General features: G+C 40.1%; 1 protein-coding gene across 1 annotated transcript in view; it reads right to left on the bottom strand.

Moving 5' to 3' along the window:
• Positions 1–13,881: 13,881 nt before the first annotated feature.
• The window catches only part of znf827 (zinc finger protein 827), a gene marked incomplete at both ends in the record, with an annotated part of 70,810 nt that continues 58,809 nt past the window's right edge, over positions 13,882–25,882 (bottom strand). Inside the window, 6 exons of the mRNA XM_079265182.1 lie at positions 13,882–14,908; positions 18,292–18,469; positions 20,088–20,297; positions 22,784–22,950; positions 23,797–23,968; positions 25,131–25,268. Of these exons, the coding sequence (XP_079121308.1) occupies positions 13,882–14,908; positions 18,292–18,469; positions 20,088–20,297; positions 22,784–22,950; positions 23,797–23,968; positions 25,131–25,268 (1,892 nt within the window). The remainder of the gene's footprint in view (positions 14,909–18,291; positions 18,470–20,087; positions 20,298–22,783; positions 22,951–23,796; positions 23,969–25,130; positions 25,269–25,882) is intronic.

The following is a 25,882-nucleotide window of genomic DNA, read 5'->3' as shown; positions in this document are numbered from 1 at the left end:
GCTGCTTTTTTAGCATCACTCAGATCCTTTTTATGTATAAATGACTGCTGTGTTTTAATGTTTCCATTTACCATTGGCTAATTGGTCTCCGGGCCGGTTTTCTGCTCTGGATTCCCTGGGTCAGCTGGGGGTCAGGTTCTACTTCACTACTCCATCCAGGGAAATGAAGAGCATGATTAGTTTGGGCTCGACCTTGGGCTATTCTGTTAACTAAATCTCTTCACTTTAGATCTCAGTGGACCTCAAATCACTGATTGAATTGCGGTAAAATTTACTAAATATATAAATAATAGACGTGGATGTTTCAAAGTGTACTTGTGTGTGTGAGTGGAGCGCCTTTGCAAAGCCGCTGGGCTTCAGCGGGTGATGTCTGTAGGTTCGGCGTAGATGCAGAATGCAGTGCTGATTGTTACCCATAGAAACTAGGTAACCTATGGCTGGTTTCTGTCACAGAATGCCATGGTAACAGCAGAGCTTAACGACAGGGGAGTTGGCGGGCCTATTTCCTATCCATTTCAAAGACATGATCATACTTAAGTAAAGCTCCTCTCTCTCTGCCCATTACCATCCTCCTGCCCTTCCTTCCTTCTCTTCAGTGTGCTTGTCATCCAGTTGGAGTGGCCAAGCATTAGCTTTGTATTTGAGGCAGCAGCCAGCAGGGGGGTATGATCTGTCCCCTCCCCCTGCAGATTCAGGCTGCCCTAAGTCTAGATATGCCAGGCCCAGAGACTTGTGGGTAATCCCTCCTCCTCCACCACCCCCTGCAGTGCTTCCTGAATCAGATTGCTGCTGACCCCCGCTGAGTGACGTCTCACCCAAGAGAGAGGGGAGCGGTCGCAGCAGGGGGGCAGACAGGCAGTGATGCTATGCCCCTGGGCTGGGCACCAAACATGCATGTAAATACATGTCCCACCATGTGTGTCCAGCTCTTAGTAGATGACACGCCTTTTGTTTTGTTTGGGTTTTTTTTTTTTTCTTTCTGTTTTGTTTCTCGCACAAGCTTGAACATGACATTTTCGTGCCCTTCGCATAAAGCTGCATGTGCTCCCAGCGACTTAGGGCGAACTTGTACAACTTCCACACACTGTTAAGGACTGAATAAACATGGAATTTCATATTCACCACTTCATCTCTGATACTAATTTCTCCAAAGACGAATAGACGCTACGAATCAACAAGCCGTCTCGGCGGGGGGCTTCGTTGTGCACTGTTTTAGCCCTCACTTCAACCCAAACCAAATCGATTGCAGAGGTCATTTTCCTCCTCTCATTTTCTCTTTCCTGTGCACCAGCGGTCCTGCTCTGCAGTCTGTTATGAAGGTTATCTATGGCAAGACTTTGTGTTTTTATTTTCTCTGTTGGAGCAAAACAAGAAAAAAAAACCCAAAACCAAAATCTGTCTCCACTTTGGCTCTTTCGCAGGCTCAAAGCCTGGATGGTGGATGGATGAGCCGTAAAAAGGAGGTGTGCTGTAGGTGCAGAGGCTGAGTGATGCATATGACAGTGAAATGAAAAGTATAAGAGGTGAGAGGCTGTGGAGAACAAGAGGGAGCCTATTGAAGTGATGAGTAAAGTGTACGATGCCGTAAAGGCAAGAGTGAGATACATGTTGTTAGCAAAATGGAGATAGAGAGAAGGAGAGAGAGAGACTCGGCAGCTGGGGAGCTCCCACAGACACACACTTCTGTCTAAGCTGCTTTCCTCTCAGGGCAGGGTTGCGGCAGGTCACGGCGGGATTACACTTTTGGCAAACAAGAGGGAGCTCCTCTCTCACAAAGCAGTGCACGACTCCCCCATGACTCTCAGCAGCTGTAATAAAGCCAAGGCAGCCTGAACCTACAAACAAAAAGCTAACACGCTATTGATCGACAGCAGCCAACTTTGGCGAGGTGATGTCGAAAGGTCGGCGTTGTGCAGACAGCTCGGCTTGGGGTGAAGGGCTATTATTGGGATGAGGGAAAACTCTGGCGTTTGGTCTCATCTCAGAAATTCCTCGCTCACTTGGCAATTTCACTAAACTGTCAGCACAGGAGGAGAGTTATTGTTATTCCACAAATGAATAAAAATAGCTCCTGTGTGCAGTATAATATTCCAAAAAAAAAAAAAAAAAAAAAAAATACAAATTAGGTTTTTCTATCCTTTCAATCAATAGCCATCCCCTGCAGTGCCTCCATGTCTCTTTACTTCCTAATCAACACTTCCACTCATAGGGAGGTCAGCTGAGCAGGCGCAGGGTGCCCCGAGCAGTGCTTTGAACTTAATTAAGCAGCTTTAAACACAGCCAAAAAGATTCATTAATACACAGGCAAGATGAGCAGCTAGATGAGAACATGGCTGCACAACAGAAGAGATTCAGCTCCGGTTGGTTGTTGAACCCACATGCGTCTACTTTGAGAGCCCCGTTGTGGAGGTCCCATAAGGACTACCGAATCCTTTAGATTTGATAAAGGTTCATCCAACTTCTCTGACTTCTTTTAGCGTTAACACTTCATACTAACGACAAAACTCTACGCATGTGACAGTGTGCGTAAACGGAAATTATTGCTGAAAATAATGCAAAACCTGCAATGATAAGAAGAGAAAAGAAAGGTAAAGATGTAGACATGCATGTGCCTGCAGTGAGCCACTGGGATGCTGAGAGGCAGCGCCTGTTAAAGGAGAGCTCCAGACCAAGGTGTTCTATAGCTCGAGGCCTAACGGTGATAAATGAGTCCCTTAATGTCGGCAAACACTTTATCTCTGCTTCATCTGTTTTCATTAGGCTGGGCCAACCTTTGGCTGGGCAAGAACGTGCTGTAACTTTCATTACTGCAACACAGAAAGCAGAAGCAGAAAGACCTCCCATCGGTCTAATAAAAACTCAGGCGCAGACACCATGACAGATCCTATTTCTTATTATTATAATTATATACTGTTGTTATAAATTAGAAAATGCCACATCTCTCAAGGATGATCAGTGCTTTTCCTTAGCTGGTGTCGTTCTGTCGCCGCTGGATGATGTCTGCTCTTTCTACGGCTTTTATCTGACTCCTATAATGTTGGTCTTTCTCACTTCTATTCTTGTTATTTCCCTTGGACAGGATTATTAAACAGGTACTAAGGCTATAGAATTCCTTACTGGATAGTGATGGAGGAATCTCAGCCTGGTTTATTGTTGCTGGAAAAACACCTGCAACACATGGTCTATTTAGCTTTCAGTCATACCTCACAGGTTTCATTAGCACACAGTAGAAATATGAATGACACCAAAGCCATAAGAAAACAAGCTCGGCATAGTAATGGCTGCTTTCTCTGGGAGGTTGTTTACATGCAAATGTGTAATACTTGAAGTAATACTTTTACACTTGAATGTGTTTACTGTTTACCATCATCAGGTAAATGTGAAAGAAAATATAAAACAGGTTAGGGTACTGAGCAGCTAGTTCAGTTTCTGCTCAATCTAGCTTGGTTTGCAAAGCACTAATTTACAACAAAGTCATCTCATAGATTCTTTCAGACACTGTAGGATTCAATGCAATTCATTATAGTCCTATAATAATCAGTTAAATACTAGAAGTACTTGTAGAGTACTTCTGTCTCTCCCTGTAGTAAAGAATTTAAAAGTTCCAGATTACCCTCAAAATCTAATCACTTGTTCCTCATTTTCTGTCTAAGATTTCCTGACAATTTCATCCAAATCTGTCCATTACTTTTTTGAGTTTCATCGGTAACAGACAAACAGACAAAGCAGCATCACCAAATACATGACTCGGTGGAGATGACAAATCTGTTACATGATTCAAAATAGTCCCAAAAAAATAGAGAAAAAAAAGAGAAAACAAATCCGAGCTAAGAAAACCAACGGACTGCGTTGAATCTTCGCTTTGATTCATTGGAGTCCCCATCCTGAGTATGTACAGTATGGGCAAACAGGAGACAGTAAAGAGGGAAAAACACTTTTAACAAGGAAATAAAAACCTGCAACACAACAAGACTCAAGAAGTTCAGCAATAGGGGATGGGAAGGACAAGAAATAACATAAAACAATGCTTGGTAAGAAAGACAAAGAGATGCACAAGGTAATATTGTATGTTAGTCTATGGAGAGTAAAAATAAAAAAGAGAAAAGTAGAGGGAAGTGCTTGGTGTATCATAGGAGTCCAAGTCTATAGCAGTATAGCTGAAGTGATGATTGAGGGTCACCCAAACAAGTCCTAACTTACATTAATAAAAATATGTTTAATCCATCTTAAAGGTAGAAGATTCCTAAACTGGGAACCTGTTCAATAAGACAGACCTGAGAATTGAAGGCTCTGCCTACTATTCTACTTTTAGAAAGTCCAGAAATCACAAATAAACCTGCAGCAAAGTGCTGGGAAAACATGAAACTATGGATTTAAAATACAACGGAGCTCAGTCAATAAAAGCTTTATAAATTAGTAGAATTTCATGAAGAGCCAATGAAGATATGCTAGAATTGCAGCAATGTTTCCTTTCCTGCAAATTCACATAAGAACCAACATTGCGGATCAGCAGGAGATAGTTAAGAGCATCACTGGGACAGCCAACAATAAGGAACTTCCTTAATCCAATCTTGAAGTAACAAGAACGAGTTTAATGAATCACTCTTGTTTGTGCAATATTATGTCGGTGAAAGAAGGTGGTTCTAGAAACCCGTTTTATGTCTCACTCAAAACACAGATCCTGGTCAGAAAACCTTTTATCGCTCTAGAACTGGAACCCAAGGGGATGCCATCCCCAGTAATTATATAGTCAGACAGTGTTTTCCTGAGGAGCTCAGATCTGAAGACAACAACCTCAGCTTGTCTGAAGTCAGGAGGAAAATATTCAGTCATCCAGCCTTTATGTCTTTAAAAGTATCTTTGTAATGGTTCTGACCTAGCTGATCAGTCTAATTAAGCTAGCTCTGGTAGAGAGCAGATTGTCCAAGAACCAAAAGGTTGGTGATTCAAATCCCACTTCCTCTTGTCACCGCTGGTGCATGAATTGGTGATGGTCAAAAAGTGCATGAGCATGCAGCAGTTGTGCAGCTGTGGCTACATGTAGCTTAGCACCACTGCATATTAATGAGTAGTGGATGAACAAAGGATCAAATGTAAGCATTATGAATGCTGTCAGCAATAAAATGCAATATAATCCTGATCCATTATTATTAATCAGGCTTTATAGTAGCTGGGTATTGTCTGCCTAGAATAAATAATTTGTCTGTCTAATAATATTACCTAACTGACAAAGTGCGAAATATCAGTCCAAGTACTGAACCCTGAGGAACTCCTTGACTTACTCTGGTGTGAGGAATAATCATCATTTACATGAATATCGACATACTCATAGAAGTTTCAGTGTGCTTGCAAATCAGGTATTGTACGAGTCTTCAGAAATTTCATGTGGGCTTCCTCAGGCCTCCATCATGGGGCCTATTTTATCCTCCATGTTAACTGGCTTATGAGCATTAAGCAGTGGCTCAGCAAAGATCACCTTCGGCTAAACTCAGATAAAACCTAAATTATGGCACTGGACAATGTCATCTGTATCATTAAACAGAAACTGGGATATTTAGGAGCCCAGTGTTAGAAACATGGGGGTCATTTATGTCTCTAGAACAGCTCTAAACTTGATAAGAAACAGCTTTTTTTTAATATGAGGAACATCTCAGAACACAAGCAGTGAACTAGAAATGATAGTTCATGGATTTATCTCATCATTATTGGACTACAGCAGTAGTCACTTAGCTTTAGAAGAAGGCGCTAGCTCTTCAGGTGGTTCAGAACTCTGCTGCAAGACCTACGTTTCAAACAGGAGAGCTCATATAACCCCTCTTTTTAAAGTCATTTTACTGGTTACCAGTAAAATCTTGGTCTTAATCTTCAGAACTCTTCATAGTCAGGATAGTCTTTATCATGTTAATGTGCTCCAGACGTGTACATCCTGTTATACTCTGTGGTCAATTAATCAGATGCCTTTAATGGTTCCTCGTACTCACTTTAGGACTTAAGGGACACAATCATTCGTAACTTCATCCAACAGTGGAATAACCTGCTCCTGTCTTTAAGTTCTTTGGATTTTGGATATTTTAAGAAGCAGCTAAAGACATTTCAGTAACACTTTATAATAATGGTACAAATCATATACTTAAGTAATGTGTAACTCACGATGAACTAATGCATTGATTTATGAAGACTTCATGAATTCCTGTTGCTCATCATGAACTAATGATGATCTCAATGTTGATTCGTGTGACTACTTAACCCCTAATTAATCATCAGTTAACGAACATTAGTTCACTGTTAATTCATCAATATGTCAACAAATTTCCCAGTTTAGATACGAGCATATGATTTAATCCCCCTTCTACTTTTTTTATTTATTTATTTTTATTTAAAGCAAGAGACACTCAAAGAAGTTCACTTAGTTGAACATGGATATGTAAAAGCGCTTGGAGGGAATATTAGGGTTTTAAAATCACTGTATTAATGCTGTACATTTAACAGAGATATGACACTAGTATGCATGGAAATGCTTTATATCAAATACATAGCTTGTTTAGAAACAACAAAACAATAAATAAATAAATAAATAAACCTACAATCAATCTTTTTTAATAGTCACCCAAAGTGCTTTAATATCCATGTTCACACAAATTAACTTCTTTTAGAGTGTCTTGTATAAATAAAAACGAAAAAGAAAATCAGTAGCAGGAAATTAAGTGATATGTTTCTAATTAAACTGGCAAATATGTCAACATATTGATGAATTAACAGTGAACTAATGTTCATTAATTGATGATAAATGAAGGATCAAGTAAACACATGAATCAACATTGAGATCATCATAGTTCATGATGAGCAACAGGAATTCATGATAAAGTCTTCATTAATAAATGCAATAGTTCATCATGAGTTATATTTTACCTAAGTATATGATTTGTACCATTATTGTAAAGTGTTAGTGACATTTTTATTCTCACAAGCTTTTATTTGGCTTGGGCTCTTGTGACTGATTTGACATTTTAAACTTCTGTTTTATGTATTTTATGTTGTATATTTGGTTATAAATTTTTCTAAATTTTGCCATGAAGCACTTCATTAAAACTATCTGTGAAAGGTACTATACAAATAATCTTTTCCTACTTACAGTGCAGAGTGCAGCAGTGTTTAGTCTCAGCACATAGTCTCATCAAGCAGAGGCATGCAATTTTGGGATTTTGGAGGTATTGCAATGTGGACAAAGATGACACAACATAGTCAAAAGCCTTTGGCCAGCATGCAATGAAAGTATCAGATCCTTCATTGTTGAGCTGCTGGTCCCAAATGTTTCATAGGTATTCTGTTCTGTTATGTTTAACTCTTGCAAAACATTATGTTGTGTGATTCTCAGTATTTAAGCAGATGGTTTATTGCTTTGTTTTTAATATTATGATACATATACGGAAAGCAGGTGTTCAACTCTTTGTACTTACTAGAAAGCACAGTGTAAATTAGATTGAATATGCCAATGAATACTTAAAACATGTTTAGCTACTTTCAGCCTAATTTAACATTTGCAACTTCTAGGAACACAGTGAGCCTGATGAAGCAACTAAACACTGTAGAGGCAACATGAGTTAAGTCTAAAAGCAACTCTTACAGCCAGGGATTTACAGTCTCATTTGATGATGAAAAACCCAGTTCACACCATGCTGCTGAACTCATCAGAGCCACAGTGTAGTCAGCCAATGATGACAAGGTAAATTTACAGAAACAGATATACTCTCTCCTTTTACTAGCCCTACTCATATAAAGCTAGTTAGTCTTCTCTTATGGTTTGTGGACTTTTGAGTCCAATGCGACATAGGGTGAGTGTGTGTGTACAATTCTGTAGTTGGTCACACACACACACAGTTTCATATCATAAGGTGGCTTTTTTAAAGTTATATATAACAAGAAAATCCACACTGATCCGACTGCATTAATAAGTAGCTATGTTTGGTTATAGCGACACTGAGACGTGGCTTGTTGCTAATTGAGAACCAAATGAGAATCTGTGGTGACTCCAACTGGAATATGTATGTGCTGCAGACGTATCTGGTGGCTAATTTAGGTACCTTTTGAAAACAAATATATGCCATGATAGAAATGGATTGAGTCCCTAAAAAACAGTATTTACTCAAATTTATAGTCATTGCACATTTAACCAGTTTTAAATGGGGTCCATCATGATGTCTGTCTGAATTATTCAACCATTATGTAGCAGAATTCAACACAGCTGGCCAATTGTTCCTAAAGCACCTAAGCACCTAAAACTGATTGGTTGAAATCTAAGAAAAATACAAATTGCGTACTCGTCAGGTCAGAGTTATTTTCTGATACCAAACCACCTTTAAGGGGAAACTGACAGTACACAATGCTAATTGCAGTTAGATGTAGACATCAGACAACAGGGTAATGCTGAAATTATACTTTCCCATTAAAAACCTGATTTTAATGCAATTTTCCTGAAATTCAATGTTGAAATCTGAAAATAAAGATAATATCCAGTTGAAGTTTGTGGGGATGTGCACACATAAGTCTGCAAATCTGAGCAGTTAAAGTTGAACATGCTTGTTGTGTTTTGTTTACACGTGTTAAAAGGTTTTCACAGCTGGGATTTTAGATCTCTCCTTGGTACTTCATCAGTGAAGAAATAGTGCTCTTGAGGAATAAAACTGATGCCGAAAGCTTAGTGCACAGCATGAACGTGGCACGGAGGTGAAGATTCCTGGCAGAGAACTTGGAGAGAAGAGAGTAGTTAGGAACACCAATGTCAAAGAAGTGGACCTGAAAATGTCAGAATTTTGCTGTAAAAGTCTATTCTCTCTAGATGCGGTAAACTATTACACATCACCAAACTTCTCCAGCTGAATCAGTTTTTCTTAAAGCAGTAAACTTTATTACAAGTTTAGTTCTAAACTACATTTTAGTGAAATTCTGCTTGAATGCAGAAATACCTTAAAATATTTTTCTTGTTGAGATTTCATCAAATCATTTATTGTTATAGATTTTGAGTTTAAATGATCTTCATTATGATGCTCAAGGTAAAAAGACAAAATCACTTCAGAGATTCTCATCTGCTTTACCAACCTTTTTCATCCATTAATTTTATATTCTCCTTCTACCCTCTTCCGGGTCATAAAGCTGGAGTCCACACAGGTCAGGGCCGACACACATCATTTAGAATTACCAGTTTACCCAAGCTGGTGGGTAACCCCACACAGAAAACGCTCTTCCCAGCATTCAAATTAGCAACTTTCTTACTTTCAGATTTCACTTCGTTTCTTTACCTGGTCATAGAAAATTACTGCTGATAAGGAGTCATAGTTAAAGATGAATCATAGCATGACAGCAACTTATAATTTTTATTCTGCCATAAATATATGAATGGATATATGGATCCTTCTTTTGCCAGTAAAATAGCGCTCATCTGAGAAGGCCTGGACTCTGATAGTATGTTGTTGTATCTGGTACCAAGCTGTCGCATCTCAAAGAAACCAGAGTTGGATATTTAAAATTTTGGAGACCAACCCAAAACCTGAAACTGCTTTTTGGGTGGTGTTACACATTATCCTGCTGGTCGAAGCCACTGCCATTTGAAATGTTTACATCAATTGTGTACTTGGTAAGCATGAATGTTGAAGTTGGCTGTGTGTGTGTGTTTTCATCTACATAACTGGCAGGACACAAAGTTTACCAGTAGAACTTGGTTCCCTTTAATGTGCTTGATCCTAATGATGTTTTTTCCTATCATGAATCCCAGAGCCATATGTTCCTCTGCTGTAGCATCGCTTACGGACCTGGTCATTTTTCTACTTCAAGGATGGAAGTTCAATGGCTGCGTATTCAGCCCACCCACTGCCAGGTACTATTGTAGCCAGTTAATTAATGTTTTTCACTTCATCTGTCAGTGGGAATAATCTCGTGGGTGATCAGTGTATGCCAGTAGCTAAGGAAATTAAAGCAGCAGTGTTGGTTTAATGATTTAGAAAAAATTACGTCGATGCAATAGAAAGGACCACAGGAAAGACAAATAATTGACATAATATCTGATGTAAGCTTTACTTTCAAATCCTGTTACATTTAAATCTGGCAAATTGAACATAAAATAATGCCAAACAAAGAAAACAAATACAAAACCAAAAAAAGTACAAATGATCTATTTACCAGTTATCATCACAACCCTGTACAGCCTTAAACAATGTAGTAAAAAAAAAAAAAAGCTTTGTACAGCACAAACCTATCTTTACCAAGTGCCAAAAGTTAAGATAGTTGAGCCTTTTTCTAATCATAATACAGCCAAACATAAAGCTAACTGATTGTAGACAGTGCAGTGTGATGCTAACTAAATGCTAACTGAAGGAGTTAGTTTTCAACACAAATAAGTGCTAAAGAACCAGAGAGGACAATGTCATGCATACTCTGAAGTGCTGTAAAGGTAGTCAAGCTTAAAGGTTACTGTGTTGCGTACAATAGGGTAAAAAAAAAAAGAAAAGAAAATCAAATAAAAGTTGGGGTAAGTGCTTGAGAATTCTGGTTTACTAAAGATAAGATTCCTGTTACATTTTTAAAACATTACACTTAAAGGGGAGCAAAAAGAAGTGCAGCTATTCATAAATATGCTGTATTAAAAAGGCAGACATCTGAAAAACGGTGTTGAGAGGACACATTCTTTTGATCTGATCTTTTTTTTTTTTTTTCCTGTTGGACCCTGACAATTAGTTTAACTCATTCTCAGAAGTCTCAGGTGGGTTGCTTCCACCAAGTGGCACTAGAGTATAAAAGATAACGCAGATAGTACAGGAGAAGAGTGTTTGCGTGTGTGTTGGGAGAGATGCTCCTTACTCTCCTGAGACAGCATGCTAGATGTTGACAGAGAGGAAAAAAAACAAAACAAAACGAAAGACCATGAAACAAACAAAGCTACGTAGAGGAGGGGAAGACGATCCACAGCGGGACGCGACGGATTCAATCCTAACATCACATCCTGTGGCGAGTCACAATTTGGTCTGAACAATTTATGATCTCTGTCCAATCCGTGTTTTTCTGACACGATTTGAATACAAAATAAACAACAATAGATAATAATATATCAGTAAAAGATAAGGACAATAATAAAAAAAAAAAACAAAAAAAACATAAAACAATCCCATTACAACTAAGGGAATTTGGCTTGAAGACCACTTAGGAACACAAGCGCAATCAATTACAAGTAAAGCTCTTTTTAAAAGAAGAATGAAAATAAAAGACTTGTAGTACGCTGCCTTAGCTTGCAGAACAAAACTTCTTTTGGAGCATTTTACAGATAAATACATATTCTCATAATCGAAAAGTGCAGCACTGTGCAAAATTGGCTAAAACAATTTAGCCTGGGACCTTTAGTTCCCAGTGGGGAGCTTGACCTCTACTGTCTAATTCATGCAATTTGTGTTCAATTACTTTCTCCGATTTCACAGAGGCAGACCCTTTTGCACCACCAGAAATGACCAGAAACGGTGGGGTGTTGATTGAGTCATTTCCCGCAACAAATGCCTGCTTCACATTACGGTAACCTGGTGGATCTAAGTTTGACCTTAAAAACAAAACAAAATGTAAGAAAACAAAAGATTTAAGTGCTTTTGGCTTGAAGAGTAACTACATAAGTGCAATTAAAACTCAAAAGCTCAACAGAAGGACTTGTGGGGGGGGGGGGGGGGGGGGGGGGGGCTAAAGGGGAAAAAAAAAAAAAAAAAAAAGCAGTACCAAGTCTGCCAGCCTAACGAAAGCCAGTGGTATTGAACACAATGCTGTACATCGCATGGCTTTGCTTCATCATTGCACCTACAGGAGCATTTTCTCACAATGGATTCTCTGAATGTTAGTAGAAAATGTTTAATATAATGTAAAAGGCTCAGTAAAAAAAAAAAAAAAAAAGAAAAGAAAAAAAATAGTACAAATAAAAAAGACAAAAACAAAAAGACACAGAAAGGCCACTAAACACAAACTTTCCTGTCTTTAACAGCACAGAAGACGTTCCTGTTCACACTTCTGTATCGCATCTTTTTTTTTCATGTACATAAACAAAAATACATTCATTCAAGTCATTTTGGAACAGTTTTTTTTTTTCTTTTTTTGTACACAAAAATTACAAAAAGCTCCAAAAAGCACCATTGAATCGGCCTGTGGTGACCTTGGCTGTGGGTAGCTTGCTTACCCAGAGCAGGTCACCTCCACAAAACAGTTTTCTCATATATCTTCTTCTAAATATGAGTGCATGATACATAGTTCTGCATATAATGTTGTGCTGATGTCAACCTGGTCTCAGAGATAATGAATAAATGTTTTATTGTATTCTCACACTGGTTCCTTGTAGCAGGGTCTCCCAAACACTGGGCCACTTAGTATTTGTTACCACGACGCAGTCAGGAGAGAAAAAAAATGGCAAAAGTTCAAATCACAACAAAAGCCTGTTATGCTGTGATGAAACTGAATGCAGCATAATCTGCATGGCTGCTGTAGGGATGGTAAATCCACATATTCCAAACATTTAAATCAGGATTTTAGGCGTCCTTACAGTTATATCACTGGAACGTTTAACAAGTCTCTCCTTATCCCTCAATAGGACCGGATGCGTTCATGGAAACGATCAGGACTCCCAGTGAGTTAGTTATACTGGTGAGTTACACCGCTTTTACACATGCAAAGAAAATGTGTGTGTGTGATTAAAATTGCTTAAATTGTTTAATGATGAAATATAAAGTGAAGGATCTGTTGATGAGCTGATCATCAATTTGTTTTTGTTCTTTTTATTTGGTAGGGGAACAGGAGGGGACTGCTTGGTTCTGCTCTTTTTTTTTTAAATTCTTCCTTGGGATAAAAAAATAAAAAAAAATAAAAGGGACCCCTGCTCTACAACACTGGACTATTTATATTTTTGTGAGTGCAAATGTGTCGGTAACATTTAGCATTTATATTCATAAGATCTTCCATCTCACATCAGGTTGAAATATTTACATTATCACAGCTTATTTTCTGAGTTTGGAAATAAAACTATCGGAACGATCTACTGTCCCGTGAATGTCACACTGATCCTGAGACAAAAGTGAAATCAGTCAGCAGAAATGCAGAACATGTTTTCAACATTTTAGAAATAAAAAAAGAAAAAAAAGAATGAAAAAACAAAACTTAACTCAAAAAGACAGGAGGAGAGGGGGCTACAAAACTATGTACAAGATTGATAAGTGCGTGGTCTGAGGCGTTGCTTTGGAAACGTGCTTTTTTTTTTTTCTCGGTGAAAAGCATTCCGTTTCATTGGTTCTGTCCACATTGCACCGCTAACACTTCAGGATATCTCGAATTCAGCTTCCTAATGACGTCAAAGCTAGCTGAAACACAGAAACAGGCATGCTATTTCAATGCATAATAGCAAGGGACAAAAATGCACTAAAATATAGCACTTGCAAGGTTTGTTTTGACTTTTTCAACTTTTTATCTTGTCAAACAACTAAAAGAAAATATCTATAAAACTGAGATACGTTAGTTTCATCAGATAAAGCGACTGGGTCCGGGTCATTCAGATGCTTAAAAACCAAAAAGAAGGTAATAGTGTGTAGTACTTGAAGTAGTAATAATTCAATTGATAGAACTGATAAGAAAAGCAGCTTTTTGATATAAATGCATTTTAGCATGTACAGCGTTTTTCTTTTATAAATGTTTTTTTTTTTTTCTTCTCTCTTTATCCTTTTAATACGTTTGTCCCGTCCAGCTTATTCTGCTGGTCTGATTGGAAAAGACGTTGCTCCCACTGCAGTGGTCAAGTGTCATTTTACACCACCGTCCGAGGAGTGAGTGGAAAGAGCAGGAGATGGGGAGGTGGAAGAGAAGAGGAGGGCGAGGTCAGACAGTTTTGGCCCTCTCCATCAGTCCCAGGTAGGCCAGGAAGGAGTGTTTGTGGGAGGAAGGTGAGGAGGGTGAGGAGGAAGAGAAGGAGGGGGACGCGGAGTGGGAGAAGAAGAGGAGAGGAGACGTGGCTGGCCACCATTTGGAGTGGAAGTGTGAGTGGAATGTGAAGCGACTGTTGTGGGTGTACATGGTGGTGAGGGGGATTAGGTGGGCCCGGTCGCAGTTCTTGTACTGCTCGAACATGTGGCGGGAGGATGGCGGGAAGAGGGAGGGGCTGCCGCCGCTGCTGCATCGTCTGGTAGCATCTGTGCCGTTGGTGGCCACAGCGTTGTTCAGAGGACTGGTGGGGTCAGGCTGACGAGACTTTCCCAGGGTGAGTGACAGAGCGACCGACTGCAGCGCCTGAGATGCCGTTAGACTCATGAGGGGGCTGTTGGACCCGCTCCCTCCACTGCTACCACCTCCGCTGAACAGGAAGCTCTCCTGGCTCTTCTGCAGTGAAGAACAACCCGGTGACGCTCCCTTTAGTGGCTGTTCCTCCCCTCCTGCCTCCTCATCTTCTTCCTCTTCCTCTTCTCCTCCTTCCATGCCTCCATCCAGGCCCCCCACTCCTCCACTCTGGTGTTTCTTGAGGTGGCGGCTGAAGACGAAGGGGTGTGTGGTGGTGAAAGGGCACTCTTGGCAACCGAAAGTCTGGCGCGGCGCGTGCTTCAGCTTCTTGTGCAGGTTGAGGTTGTCCTTGCGCTTGCAGCTATAAGAACAGCGGTCACAGTGGAAGGGCCGCTCGCCTGTGTGCACACGCACATGCTCGATCAGCTTGTTGGCCGTTTTGGACAGGTAGCCACACTGCTCACACTTGTAGTGGTTGCCCAGGCGGTGCCCCCGCATGTGGGCCTCCAGCGAGGCCTGGTCGGGCCACAGTCCCTGGCAGATGCGGCAGCGGTACTCCATCTTACAGTGCGTCTTCAGGTGGCACTCCATGGCCGCTGGACGATTGGTGGAGTAGATGCAAAAAGGGCACCTGGTTAATGCAACACAAGGGAAAGGAGGAGGGAGGACACGACACACAGAAACAGAAGACAGTTGAAAGGGAAGTACGATCACAACCATGTAACACAGCTTCACATTCATTGACACAAAATGATGAAGAGGAGGACAGATAAAGGAACACGGTGTATCAAGTACAGTTGTGTGTGCTAATGGTGGTATGTGTGGCAGTTTAATGGTGGAAAAAATTGAGGTGATCAGGTATGTGTGTGTCAGGGAGGGTGACAGGCTGGAGGAAAGTCTGGAGCAGAAGGACATGAAGGGAAATGAAGGAATGAGTGGCACTTACATTTAAATAGCACCTTTCATCTGCTCTGGGCCCCAAAGCGCTTCACAAACCCTGCAGAACAGAATCACCTCAGAAAAACCTCAAAATGGACAAGGCCCCTCTCTCTCCCTCTCTCACTACACACTCCTACACACAGAGAAACACTTCACTTGTGTGCATACACATGTACACATCTGTCTACACCTGTTTCAGTTCCACCTGCTTGTGACTGTAAAGAAAAACAATGTAAATTATAGTCTGTGTAAACTAGAGCTGGGCAATATGGGGGGGGGAATATAACCTGGTATTTTCAGATTAAATGTCAAAGCATGGTGTATATATATGTAGGTATTTTCATTCATATTTCTTATGATTTATTATTATAATTTTATTATTATTCTTACTTGTACGACGCAACTCTTAATATCCACCTGCCACTAACCAGTGCCAGCAGTTTCACTTCTCCCCTATTATTACGGATCTCGTACTGTATTTAAATACAACTTCGTTCCTACAAGTCGTTATTATTCATCATATTTCATCATATCTTGTGCAGTACAGAATGTAAAATGTAAAACCTATATCTAGTTTATGCAACCATCACTGTTTTTACTAAATGCATTAGTTGACAAACTCCTGTAGAGTCCGTGTTGCAGTTCTGCTCAGTCACATCTGAAATTACTGTGACTGCTAGTTAACATGTGCAGCTCACAGCCAGGCTGCCGACAGACAGAGACGAGGACTGAAGAGTGAATGTGCGCTTGCAGGACTGCTCTTGTAACACAGAATTTAGTCACGGTTTGTCCAACATGTTGCTACTTTTAACGCTAGTTGCTTTTTTTTTCCAAAAGGAAAAAAATAATAATAAAAGGAGGAGCGGAAACAACACGGACAAAGGTTGGAAAATTAGCATTATTAAAAAAAACAACAAAAAACAAGCATGTCTGTAGCTCACTGACCTTCTGACAAATACAGAGGGAAAGACGGGGCAGGGCTGAGATGTGAGTAAGGATAAATACACACTAGTAATGCTTTACAGGGTACAGACAACATCACGGTACATCAGTATAAAGGTTAATGTCAGATTTTATATCTTGTCTGAAAACATCAGAACATAAGTTAAACAGTTGGTATACTGCCCAGCCCTAGTGTAAGCCTGGTGCAAATTACAATATGACCTCTACAGAAACTAATTTTACCTGCATTTCCTCCACAGGGTAAAACAAATCTACAATATCCACTACTTAAACATGTCCATCTGCCTTTAAAACATTAACAGCAGACGGATAAAACATTTAATAACCCCATTCTAATAATATACTCTCACACTACAGCTAAATGTGGGAGGATCTGTGCGCTAAGGAAGGGCTTTTTGTGAATAGTGCTTTATTATCTGCAGTTTTTTTTTTTTTTTTATATGAAAGAAGTCACTTTATTGGCGGCTCCTGACAGTCATTCAGTGAAAATGCTACCTTTCCCACACATCAACACATGTTGAGGACATGCTAACTCCACTGATGGGCTACACAGAAATAAATATGGAAAACAGATTTTTGTTCATGACATGATGAGGCGATACTCAATGACATTCGATGGTTCTGCACATGCAACGACTGGAGTTATGCAAACGAGTAAAAACAAAAACATGACTTTCACAGTGAATCTTGGCACAATTTTACCGCTGACTTTTCTAAAAAAAAAAATTTAAAAAAAATTTAAAAAAAATCTCCCACATGTTCCCATGGGTAGAAGCTTTTTAAAATGTTTCTGAAGGTGTGTATCAGGAAATTTTATGAATAGATTAAAATCAAAGCACTGACTGTAGTGTGTAATGTGTAGAGGTCAGATGATGGGAGTCTGTGTTGGCTTGAAAAGCCTGAAATGGGACAAAAATGTGTCAGTACAAAGAAGGCTCCTTTGGGACTGGAGTATGGTGATGGAGAGGGGTACATGTGAAGAGCTAGACTGATACTTGCAATATAATTCTGCTTTATCAGAATTCATTCCAATGAAACGTAAGTATGAATGTATTTGTATATGAAAATCTTTGTGTATTAGATCTCAGAGCAGTTAAAGCAATGGTTTTATACATTTAAATGTTTTACTGATTTGCACAAGTCAGTGATCGCATGTTTGTGTGTACACAGTGGGTTCACCAGTTTGATTGTCTTCCAGGGGTGTGCCGACAGATTTTATATAATCAACTAAATAGTGCACTATTATACGTGTCTTTATTTAGAAAAGGGAAAAAAAAAGTAGCTTTTTGGATTGCAGATTCCCTCTGATATTTTTCTTTGGCATGAATGTTAGCTGTGGGCAGAGGAACAACAGACCCCGAGGGGAAGCCCATTTCCATCTCCTTTTCACTCTCCCTTCTGTTCAGAACAGCCACAGCAGACCGAAAGACCACTGCCTAATAAGTTCTACTTGCCAAGAGAAGCTGTCGAGCAGCAAAACTACAGCTTGTATCATTTAATTTGCTGGCAGTAGATAATGAACATAAAATTGAGGTTAACCAATTAAAGCCACATGGCTAAAATAATCTTCAAATTGACCTTGCATCTGTGTTTTTCTGTCCAACAAATCAAAGTTTACAGGTGTCATCTGTGTATCTGCTCTTATTTCTTTGTGATCAGTTCTGTGCACATAAAAAAAAAAAAGAATAAATAAAATGGTAGAGAGAAGGACTGAGGGGAAGAGACAAAGGCGTTCAATCTAATCTCTCTGCAGGGAATGCTGTATTCAAGTTTAGCTTTAGTAAGAAATAATGAGCGCAGCAACAGTCAGCAGACTTTATGTATTTATACTTTTATGCAATAATCTTTCTTTAAGCTATTTTTCTGAAAAAGTTACTGCAACATTTACGCGATGGCCAAATATTCCTAGTTCTTTCACCATCATCACAGTTTGCATTTATAAGATGATCCTACGAAATGCTTAAGGTGCAAGTTGAGTTTGCCAGTAAAACTGACATAATCCAGCGAGCACACCCCTGATGCAGGTCTTTGAATGTGTCCGGTGAATTGGAAGGGTGAGTGAGCGGAGGACTGGTGTGTTTAGGAACCTCTGTCTGTACTTGCTTTCCTTACTTGAGCCCTCCAGAGGGGACGGTGTGACACTTCTTGTGCTCGAGCAGCTGCTCAGGTGTCTTGAGAAACTTGTGGCAGACGTCACACTCGAACATTCGCGTGATGAGGTGGATCTGGAGGTGCCGCTCGTACATGCTGCGTGTCTTGCATACAAAATTGCAGAAGACGCACTCAAAACCTGAAAGGAGTGGGAAAAAAAAAGAAGAGCATGGGTTAAGACTAGGCTCATCAGCCCCTGGAAGGGGACTTAAACCTTTCAAAGACTCGGCTGGACTGGAATCTCAGAATTAGTAGCCCACCTGCTACCAGTCTAAGAGATCAGGGGTGGAGGTGTCCTGACCTGAGTCCATAACAAGGAAAGTCTCTTATGACACAGGATCCTCCAAATCCCACGATAAATCCAGATATTTAGGGGTCCCCCTGATTGAGAAATAGCTACACTGCCAACAAATTCTCCCTTCAGTTTTAAACAAATTCTTTTCTACACTTGTAGTCTCTGAGCTCAACACAGATAACCCAAAAAACATCATCAAGGTTTATTTTCCCCAGACTTCAGACAACCCCCCCGTCCCCCAGAGTAGGTTGCGCAACACAAAGTTACTTTATAAAAGAAGTATGACTGAGAACAGTCTAGATTAGACCGAACGCAAACACAAGTACAGTCGTCCTCAAATGTATTCATGTCGTCCTTTAAAGAGGGAAAACAGCTGAGCTGCCGGTGAAATAAGCAGAAAACGACTAAAGTAATAATAAATAAAAATTTTATGAAAATTACAACATTATTTTCTAATTCTGATGAAATATGATTTTTTTTTTTAAAAAAAAGCAAACAAATATGATAAAATAAGTTACACAATTTATGAACAAATATTTGGTTGATTAATCCTTTGATGTTTTCACTCCAGCCAGGTGTTTTCTGTACATCTCCATCAGATATCTGCACCAGTTGGCAGGTATTTTATTCCACTGTTCATCAGAAAAGTGCTTTAATTTGTCCAGAACAGATTTCTTTGGTTTTTTTTTTTTCTTGAACTCAGTTAAATGAAAAAGTGTCTTTTATCACTAAATTATAATTTAGCTCATTTTTAGTTATTGTTCCTTTTTTCTGTCTCCAGTTATTTCAGTGACTGTTGTTTTCTTCAATAAAATGGTATAAATACATTAATGTAGTTAACACAACGCTGACTCACAGCTGAACTCGTTGACAGAGTTATACAACTATACACTGAATTTTCAGCCAAGACTGTGCATTAAAAATGAGAGATCTGTGCATTCCTTATTTTTTCCGTGCTTTCCTAATTGTCCATATGATAGTAGACGTGCTTTTAAAAAGGTTTGATAAACTCTAAATAATCTTGACTGAAAATTTCTTGGTAAATGTTTTCTGGACAGTGCAATTTATTTATTTATTTATTCATTTTCTTCATTTTCTTGTCCGGTTAAGGGTCACGGGGAAGCTGGAGTCTATCCCAGCAATCATTGGGCGAGAGGCGGGAACACCCTGGACAGGTTGCCAGTCCATCACAGGGCCAACACAAAGACAAACAACCATTAATGCTCACTCCCAGGGATCCTTTTAGAATAACCAACTAACCTAACAACAATTTAAAACCAATCAAAACTCTTCTACATTATTATGTAAATTAGACAGTTCTGACATGAAACGTTTCAAACTTTGACTTCGGCTTATTTAGCAAAACATATTTTCAATAGTAAGAATTTTTAGGACTTAAAGCCAACATGTTATGGACTTTAAAATGATGAAACATGGTTGGTGGTTGGTGACAGCTCCTTGCCTTTGTCTGGCTTGTCCTCAGTTCCTGATCCTGAGTGACTTCCGGAGCTGGCATGGCTGCCTGCGGAGGAGGGTGGGGCCAGCAGGCTCTTGAGTTCTTCGTTACCGTGGGTGAGATCTCCGCCCTCAGAGCTGTTGAGTGAATCACTGAGGGCTGAGAGGGACGATGAGGTGCTCTTGGTCTCGCTGAGGGGGCTTCTTGAGTTCAGAGCTGTACACAAAAGGACAGAGGATAAAAAGCAAGAGATTAGAATAAATATGAAATTTGAAGGAAAAAAAAAGCTGGAATAAGTAGAGTTTTAATTCTAAAGAAAAACCTGCAGAGGGATACTTCTGAACTATGCAGCATGCATAACCTCTTGTTTCAGAATCGCCCCCCTCAATGTATGAACATTCATGCACACTGACAAACACACAAGTAGAATAATATTAATAAAAAAATAAATGAATAAAAAAAAAGGCTGAAGCTCTGCTGCCAGTCCAATCAAGATGCAGTGTGCTTTTATTGATTCCCATTTGTAAGTCCACAATTCACCGAGAAGAGAGTGGGAATTAGGAGGGAAGGGGGCAAGAGGGAGCTCTGAGAAACTCAGGTCATGGCCGAAGGAGCTAAGATGGCGGGAGCATCTCAGGGCACAGCCCAGCAAAGAGCATTCACTCAGGAGGGAGCAAAGAGAGAGAGAGAGAAAACCCTCCATGAGTCCTGAAATGGTTGACCTAGCTTTTCAATAGAGGTACGCACAAACTATTTTAAACAATGCAGGGACATACACATCCACGCCCTAACACAGAGAAATCCTTCAGTAATGGAAGATGAATAACTACCTTCAATCTAATTTAGATATACCAGAGCGGCTCACGGCACGCTCTCTGCACAAACCTTCCTGCTTCTGTGCTGCAGTGTTCATAACCTCCTTGTCTTTTCCAAGAACTATCCCAAACTCTAACCTCCGAGTTTAGGCTTCACAGTGGGTCAGTGGGATGCCTGCTGGCCATCATTTGCCGGGGTGTGTCGTACTGGGCACCGCAGGTAGAGTTCATCGCCTGTCAGGTCTCAGTCATAAATGGCACTGAAATAACATTCTGTATGCAGCTTTGTCAGCTCACTAAACAGGGCTGCAGTGTTTAAAACCTAAACAGCAAAGGCAGAGTGTGTGTTTGTCAAGTTAACTATGTGTCTCAGCCATGCTCTTTTGCATTTGTATGTTTGGCGGCGGTGTCCATCTTGTGTGAGACAGAGATAAATGCCACGCTGTGCTGAGAGACTTAAAAGATGGCCACAGTGGCATCGTAAACCCAGCTTGTCTCTAAAAGACCCAAGGGCTATTGATTTCCACCCCCCCTCAGGCACGATAAGGTCCAGCATTCTCAGATAAACAAGGCCACCGTGGCCTATGAAAGACCCTTCGGCTGTCTGGGCCGGACAAACCCACCCACACACACACAACAAGAGGTAAAAACTAACACGCATGAGGTTTAGTGGGAGAGCAAAACATCAACAATAAACTTGACAAAGCTGTTTGTAGACAAAAACACTCGTATCGACCAGCAGAGTTTCAGACCGGCAGCTCAAAAAGTCCGAAGATGGTCGATTGGAGGAAGCCTGCTTGTGAAATCCTGCTCAGCTCCTTGTCTTTCCTCGTGGCCGCTGAATTGATCTCAGACTGGGTGTTTATTAAGTGCTTTTTCTTTAAACAACCCAAGCTGATTTACTTTAATAAAGTCAAACTTTAAAAAAGCAAACAATAAATATTTAGAAAGTCAGATTTTATAGCATAATGACATGAAATTTATTAAAAATATCTAAAAACGTTAACTGGCTATGATTGTCTGACATAAATATGATTGGATCTAAATATACGTCAACATGCGCTCATGTGGTGCGAAAGCCGTTTCATCTCAAACATGAAAACAATAAGAAATAATAATCAAAACTGAACTTGATTATTAGTTTTTCTTTTTTATTATTCAAAAAGTAATTCTATTAATTATATATATGATAAAAAGTTCTTTGTAAAAAGCTGATGAAATGTGTGAATAGGTTTAAAAGTGCTCCAATTGGATATGTGAAGCGATTAAGCAGAGGAGGAAAAGCAGCCTCATAATGCTTCCTGTTTACTGCACACAAATGGCAATGATCCCTAAAACCCTTAAAGCTGCAGGTCAGCTGTTTAACCTCGCCGACTGTTTCATTTAAACCCTGTGTGTGTGTGTGTGTGTGTGTGTGTGTGTGTGTAAGTAACAAGTAAAAACAACGCAAAATATGTTACTGTCCAAACACTGCACTGCAATTCTATTCTGAGTCAAAGACAAGAACCACAACGTGCACGCTCCCACCCACTCTTACATGTGCGAGTAATTTTCAAAAACGGCTCCATAAATCATTTCTCCAAAAGTTGAATCATGCACTTTTCGACCATTCAGTTTCAGGAACGAAGGAAATAAAAATGTTACACAGGAGATGAAATGTAAGATGGAATTACTGATTCTGAGGCTAAAAGGAAACAATGATTTAAATCATTAAAACATCCTGTCACCTTCTGAGACGTATGCTTTTACCAGACACTTTGTCCTTTTTTTTTTTTTTTTATTACTAAAAGCAAATGAAAAAAGAAAAGTAACAGAATAAACTGGAGAGTTTAAAGATGAAAATGTGGGCATGTTTGAGGGTTTTCACTGAAGACAAGCTACAAGTACCTGCATGTCCGGTACTGATGTGGCTCTTCATGTCGTTCTCCTCCATGCAGACATAGTCGCAGACGCTGCAGCACAGTGAGAACATCCATTGCTCCTTGTCCACATGAAGTGACATGTGGCTGACAAACTGGGCATTCAGCTCCGTCTGGAAACCACACACATGGCAGCTGGACGGAGAACAGAGAGGAAAAGGAAGGAAGATGGTGCGTATGAGAGGAGGGAGACAGTCAGCTTTGGTGTGACGCCTGCACAAACTGGCAATAATACGCTCTTTGTACTTTCCTTTGAAATAAATCGTGCTTAAGATCGTTGGAAAAGCTGTTTTTCTTCATTCTGAAAGGGTGAATTAACTTTCATTTTGTGTAAAAGAAATAAAATATTTTGGGGAAAAACGGTGCGAGTTAAAGATGCAACAACAACGACTGAATTCACTTAGCTTTACATAAAAACTACAGGCGGGGGGGGGGGGGGGGTCATCAGGTTCAGTCAAAACTTAACTACTGACTGATTTAAAACTCACATAAGGGTCTTCTCAGAGCTTTGTTCTGTGAAGACTAGGAATTCATGAGGCCTACATCTTCTCAGGGAAATCACAAACATTTCTACACTTTGTTTTTTTTAAGGGTCCAGCAAACAAGACAAAGTGTTAATTAGTGAGATTTAGTTTCCTAAGAAAACCCAGACCTGCTTTCCCCTCCCTGCTTCCACTCTTTATGCAAACTTCATGTTCTTTCAAGATCAGAGCACAGATCTGAAAGTGGCATCTATCTTATCAATCATCTTTACTTGCAGCAAGAAAGTCATTGTCAATGTTTATAAAATCACTAAACTGTTAATCTACACCTTTATTGACATATTAGTGACTCACAAAACAAAGAAAGAAAATAATCCAAAAATTTGACAGGTTTTAAATTTGGAATCGGGCTACAGACGTGTATCAATCAATAAGAAAAAAAGTGGCTTGTGACATGCTGAGTGGGTGTAAGTGGCTTTGGCTGGTGTATAATCACTACCTGTAGTAGTAGGGGCAGTTCTTTCGCTCAGTCGAGTCGGCTGTAACAGCGCTGACGATCTGTTCAGCGTCTGTGTTGACCAGCTTGACAGAGTGGATGGTCAGGTGCTGATTGAGGTTAGCCCTGCACTTGGCTGCGTAAGGACACAAGTGACACTTGTATTTCCTCTCTTCTGCAACACGACACACACAGACACAAGACTCTGGTTACTGCAGACGTTATCTCACATGTTACGTTAGTTTGAGCTCAGTCTGAGCCTTGAAAACAAGTTTAAGCCTAATTACATAACATCTAACCTGACATCAGCCTCTTTTGACCCCAACTGTAAATCAGATCACCAGAAAAAAAAAAAAAAAAAAAAGTGGGGGGGGGGGGATTTTGTGACATCCCCCACAAAATTCACTTTTCTGGGAAGCACAGAGATATTTCTGAAGATGCCAAGACATTGTGAAAACATCAACATGGTAACATAATTCCTCTGGTCTATAAGCACTATAGAACATTTCCTTTTTTTCATCCCAAAACAAATTAACATAGCAACACATCTAATCCCTCTAGCCCCTCCTCAAACACACACGCTAACACACACACACACCATTTGCCCCAAGGACATGAAGCCAGGCAACCTTTATGTCGCCGGGGAAACCAAAAAGACCATCACACTGACATATGCCCCTGCTTCTGCTCTCTGTGGTGTGGCCAAGCTGTTCACAGCCAACACTCTCAGATGGTGTATGTGTGTGTGGGTTTTGTAGTGTGTGCACACAAAATGTGAGAGCATGTCCAATTGTGTGGGGGCATTTTTGTACACAAGTCTTCATTTGTGTGCTCAGTGATTTGGTCTGGTATCCCAAGAAGGCTGCATTAATTTATCTCCAAAGTTAAATAGCTTTAAATGAAATCTTGCAGGCGGTGTCATTTTTTTTTTTTTTTAAACTAACAAGTAGGAGAAAGGAAGACAGTGATAGGCTTCCACGGATCAATGGGGAGTGAAGAGAGGCCAAGTTTGAAAAAAAACACAGTGTAATCAGATCACAAGGGAGGGAGGAAGTCTCCCACATCGGTGAGCGTTAAGAGAAAGTGAACCAATAGCAGCAGCATCGGAATTACAAGCGTGTGTGTGAAGCATCCTTCTAGCGGGGTAATTAGTCGGGCAGTTTTCCCAGTGGGACTAATCATGGTAGTAATCTCTTTAAAGGAAGGGTAATCTAGTCTGGTCAACCTTATTTACTTCCTGTGGACAGCACAAACACATGCATGTGCAAACAAAACACCAAACATCTGCATATTAACGAGTGAACGATGCTGATTCGTAGCAGCGGTGTGTGGTTTACCTGTGTGTAAAGATAGATGTCTAGAAAGTGTCTGCTGTCTACCGAACACCTTGCCACAGATGGGACAGGGGAAGAGCTGCTCGTGTAATCTCCACTGGGCGATCCCATTTCCCGGCTTGCCATCATCCTTCTCCGAGTCTGAAACATGCAACGACAGAGATAGCGACAGGCATCAGTCACGGCTAGCACCCCCAGCTACAGAACATCTGCACGACATCCAAGTGTTGTCAAGTTACACTGTTGGATTAATTCAATACGATATATACTAGTGTTGAACCGTAAATCCTAACTGATGAACCACCCTTCCTGGATTACAGAAAATTCCTAATCCTATCCATCCTTTTAAGAATTTCTGTAGCAGTCCGCCCTTATGCAACTCTTAAAAGGCGCTAGCAGACAAGACATGGTTAAACCGCACCTTGGATCAATTATATAGGAGATTTAACACCAGTAATGCTGCTGAAAAGATCATGCCTTTAAAAATCTACCTCTCATCTGATTGTGAGCTAGACTTTATTGTACTAGCAGTCAGTTATCTAAGAATTATGCTTAGACACAATAAAAGCTCACTGGATATATCAGGAAGCGACAGTAGAGTTAAAAACACAAGTAGCTCCACATGAGCGGATCGAGGAAAGACGATATATAAAGATGCAAAAGACAGTTGAAAAGATCTGCTACAATCAGTGTGACAACAGACCTCAAAATGTTTATTTTGTTCTGATCAGGAGCCTCTGTATGTAATAATTTGA

Source organism: Telmatherina bonti, assembly GCF_933228915.1.
Source record: "Telmatherina bonti genome assembly, chromosome: 3".
In the NCBI taxonomy this organism is placed as follows: domain Eukaryota; kingdom Metazoa; phylum Chordata; class Actinopteri; order Atheriniformes; family Telmatherinidae; genus Telmatherina; species Telmatherina bonti.
The sequence above is the reverse complement of the archived record's forward strand: the minus strand, read 5'-3'. Positions and strand labels throughout refer to the sequence as shown.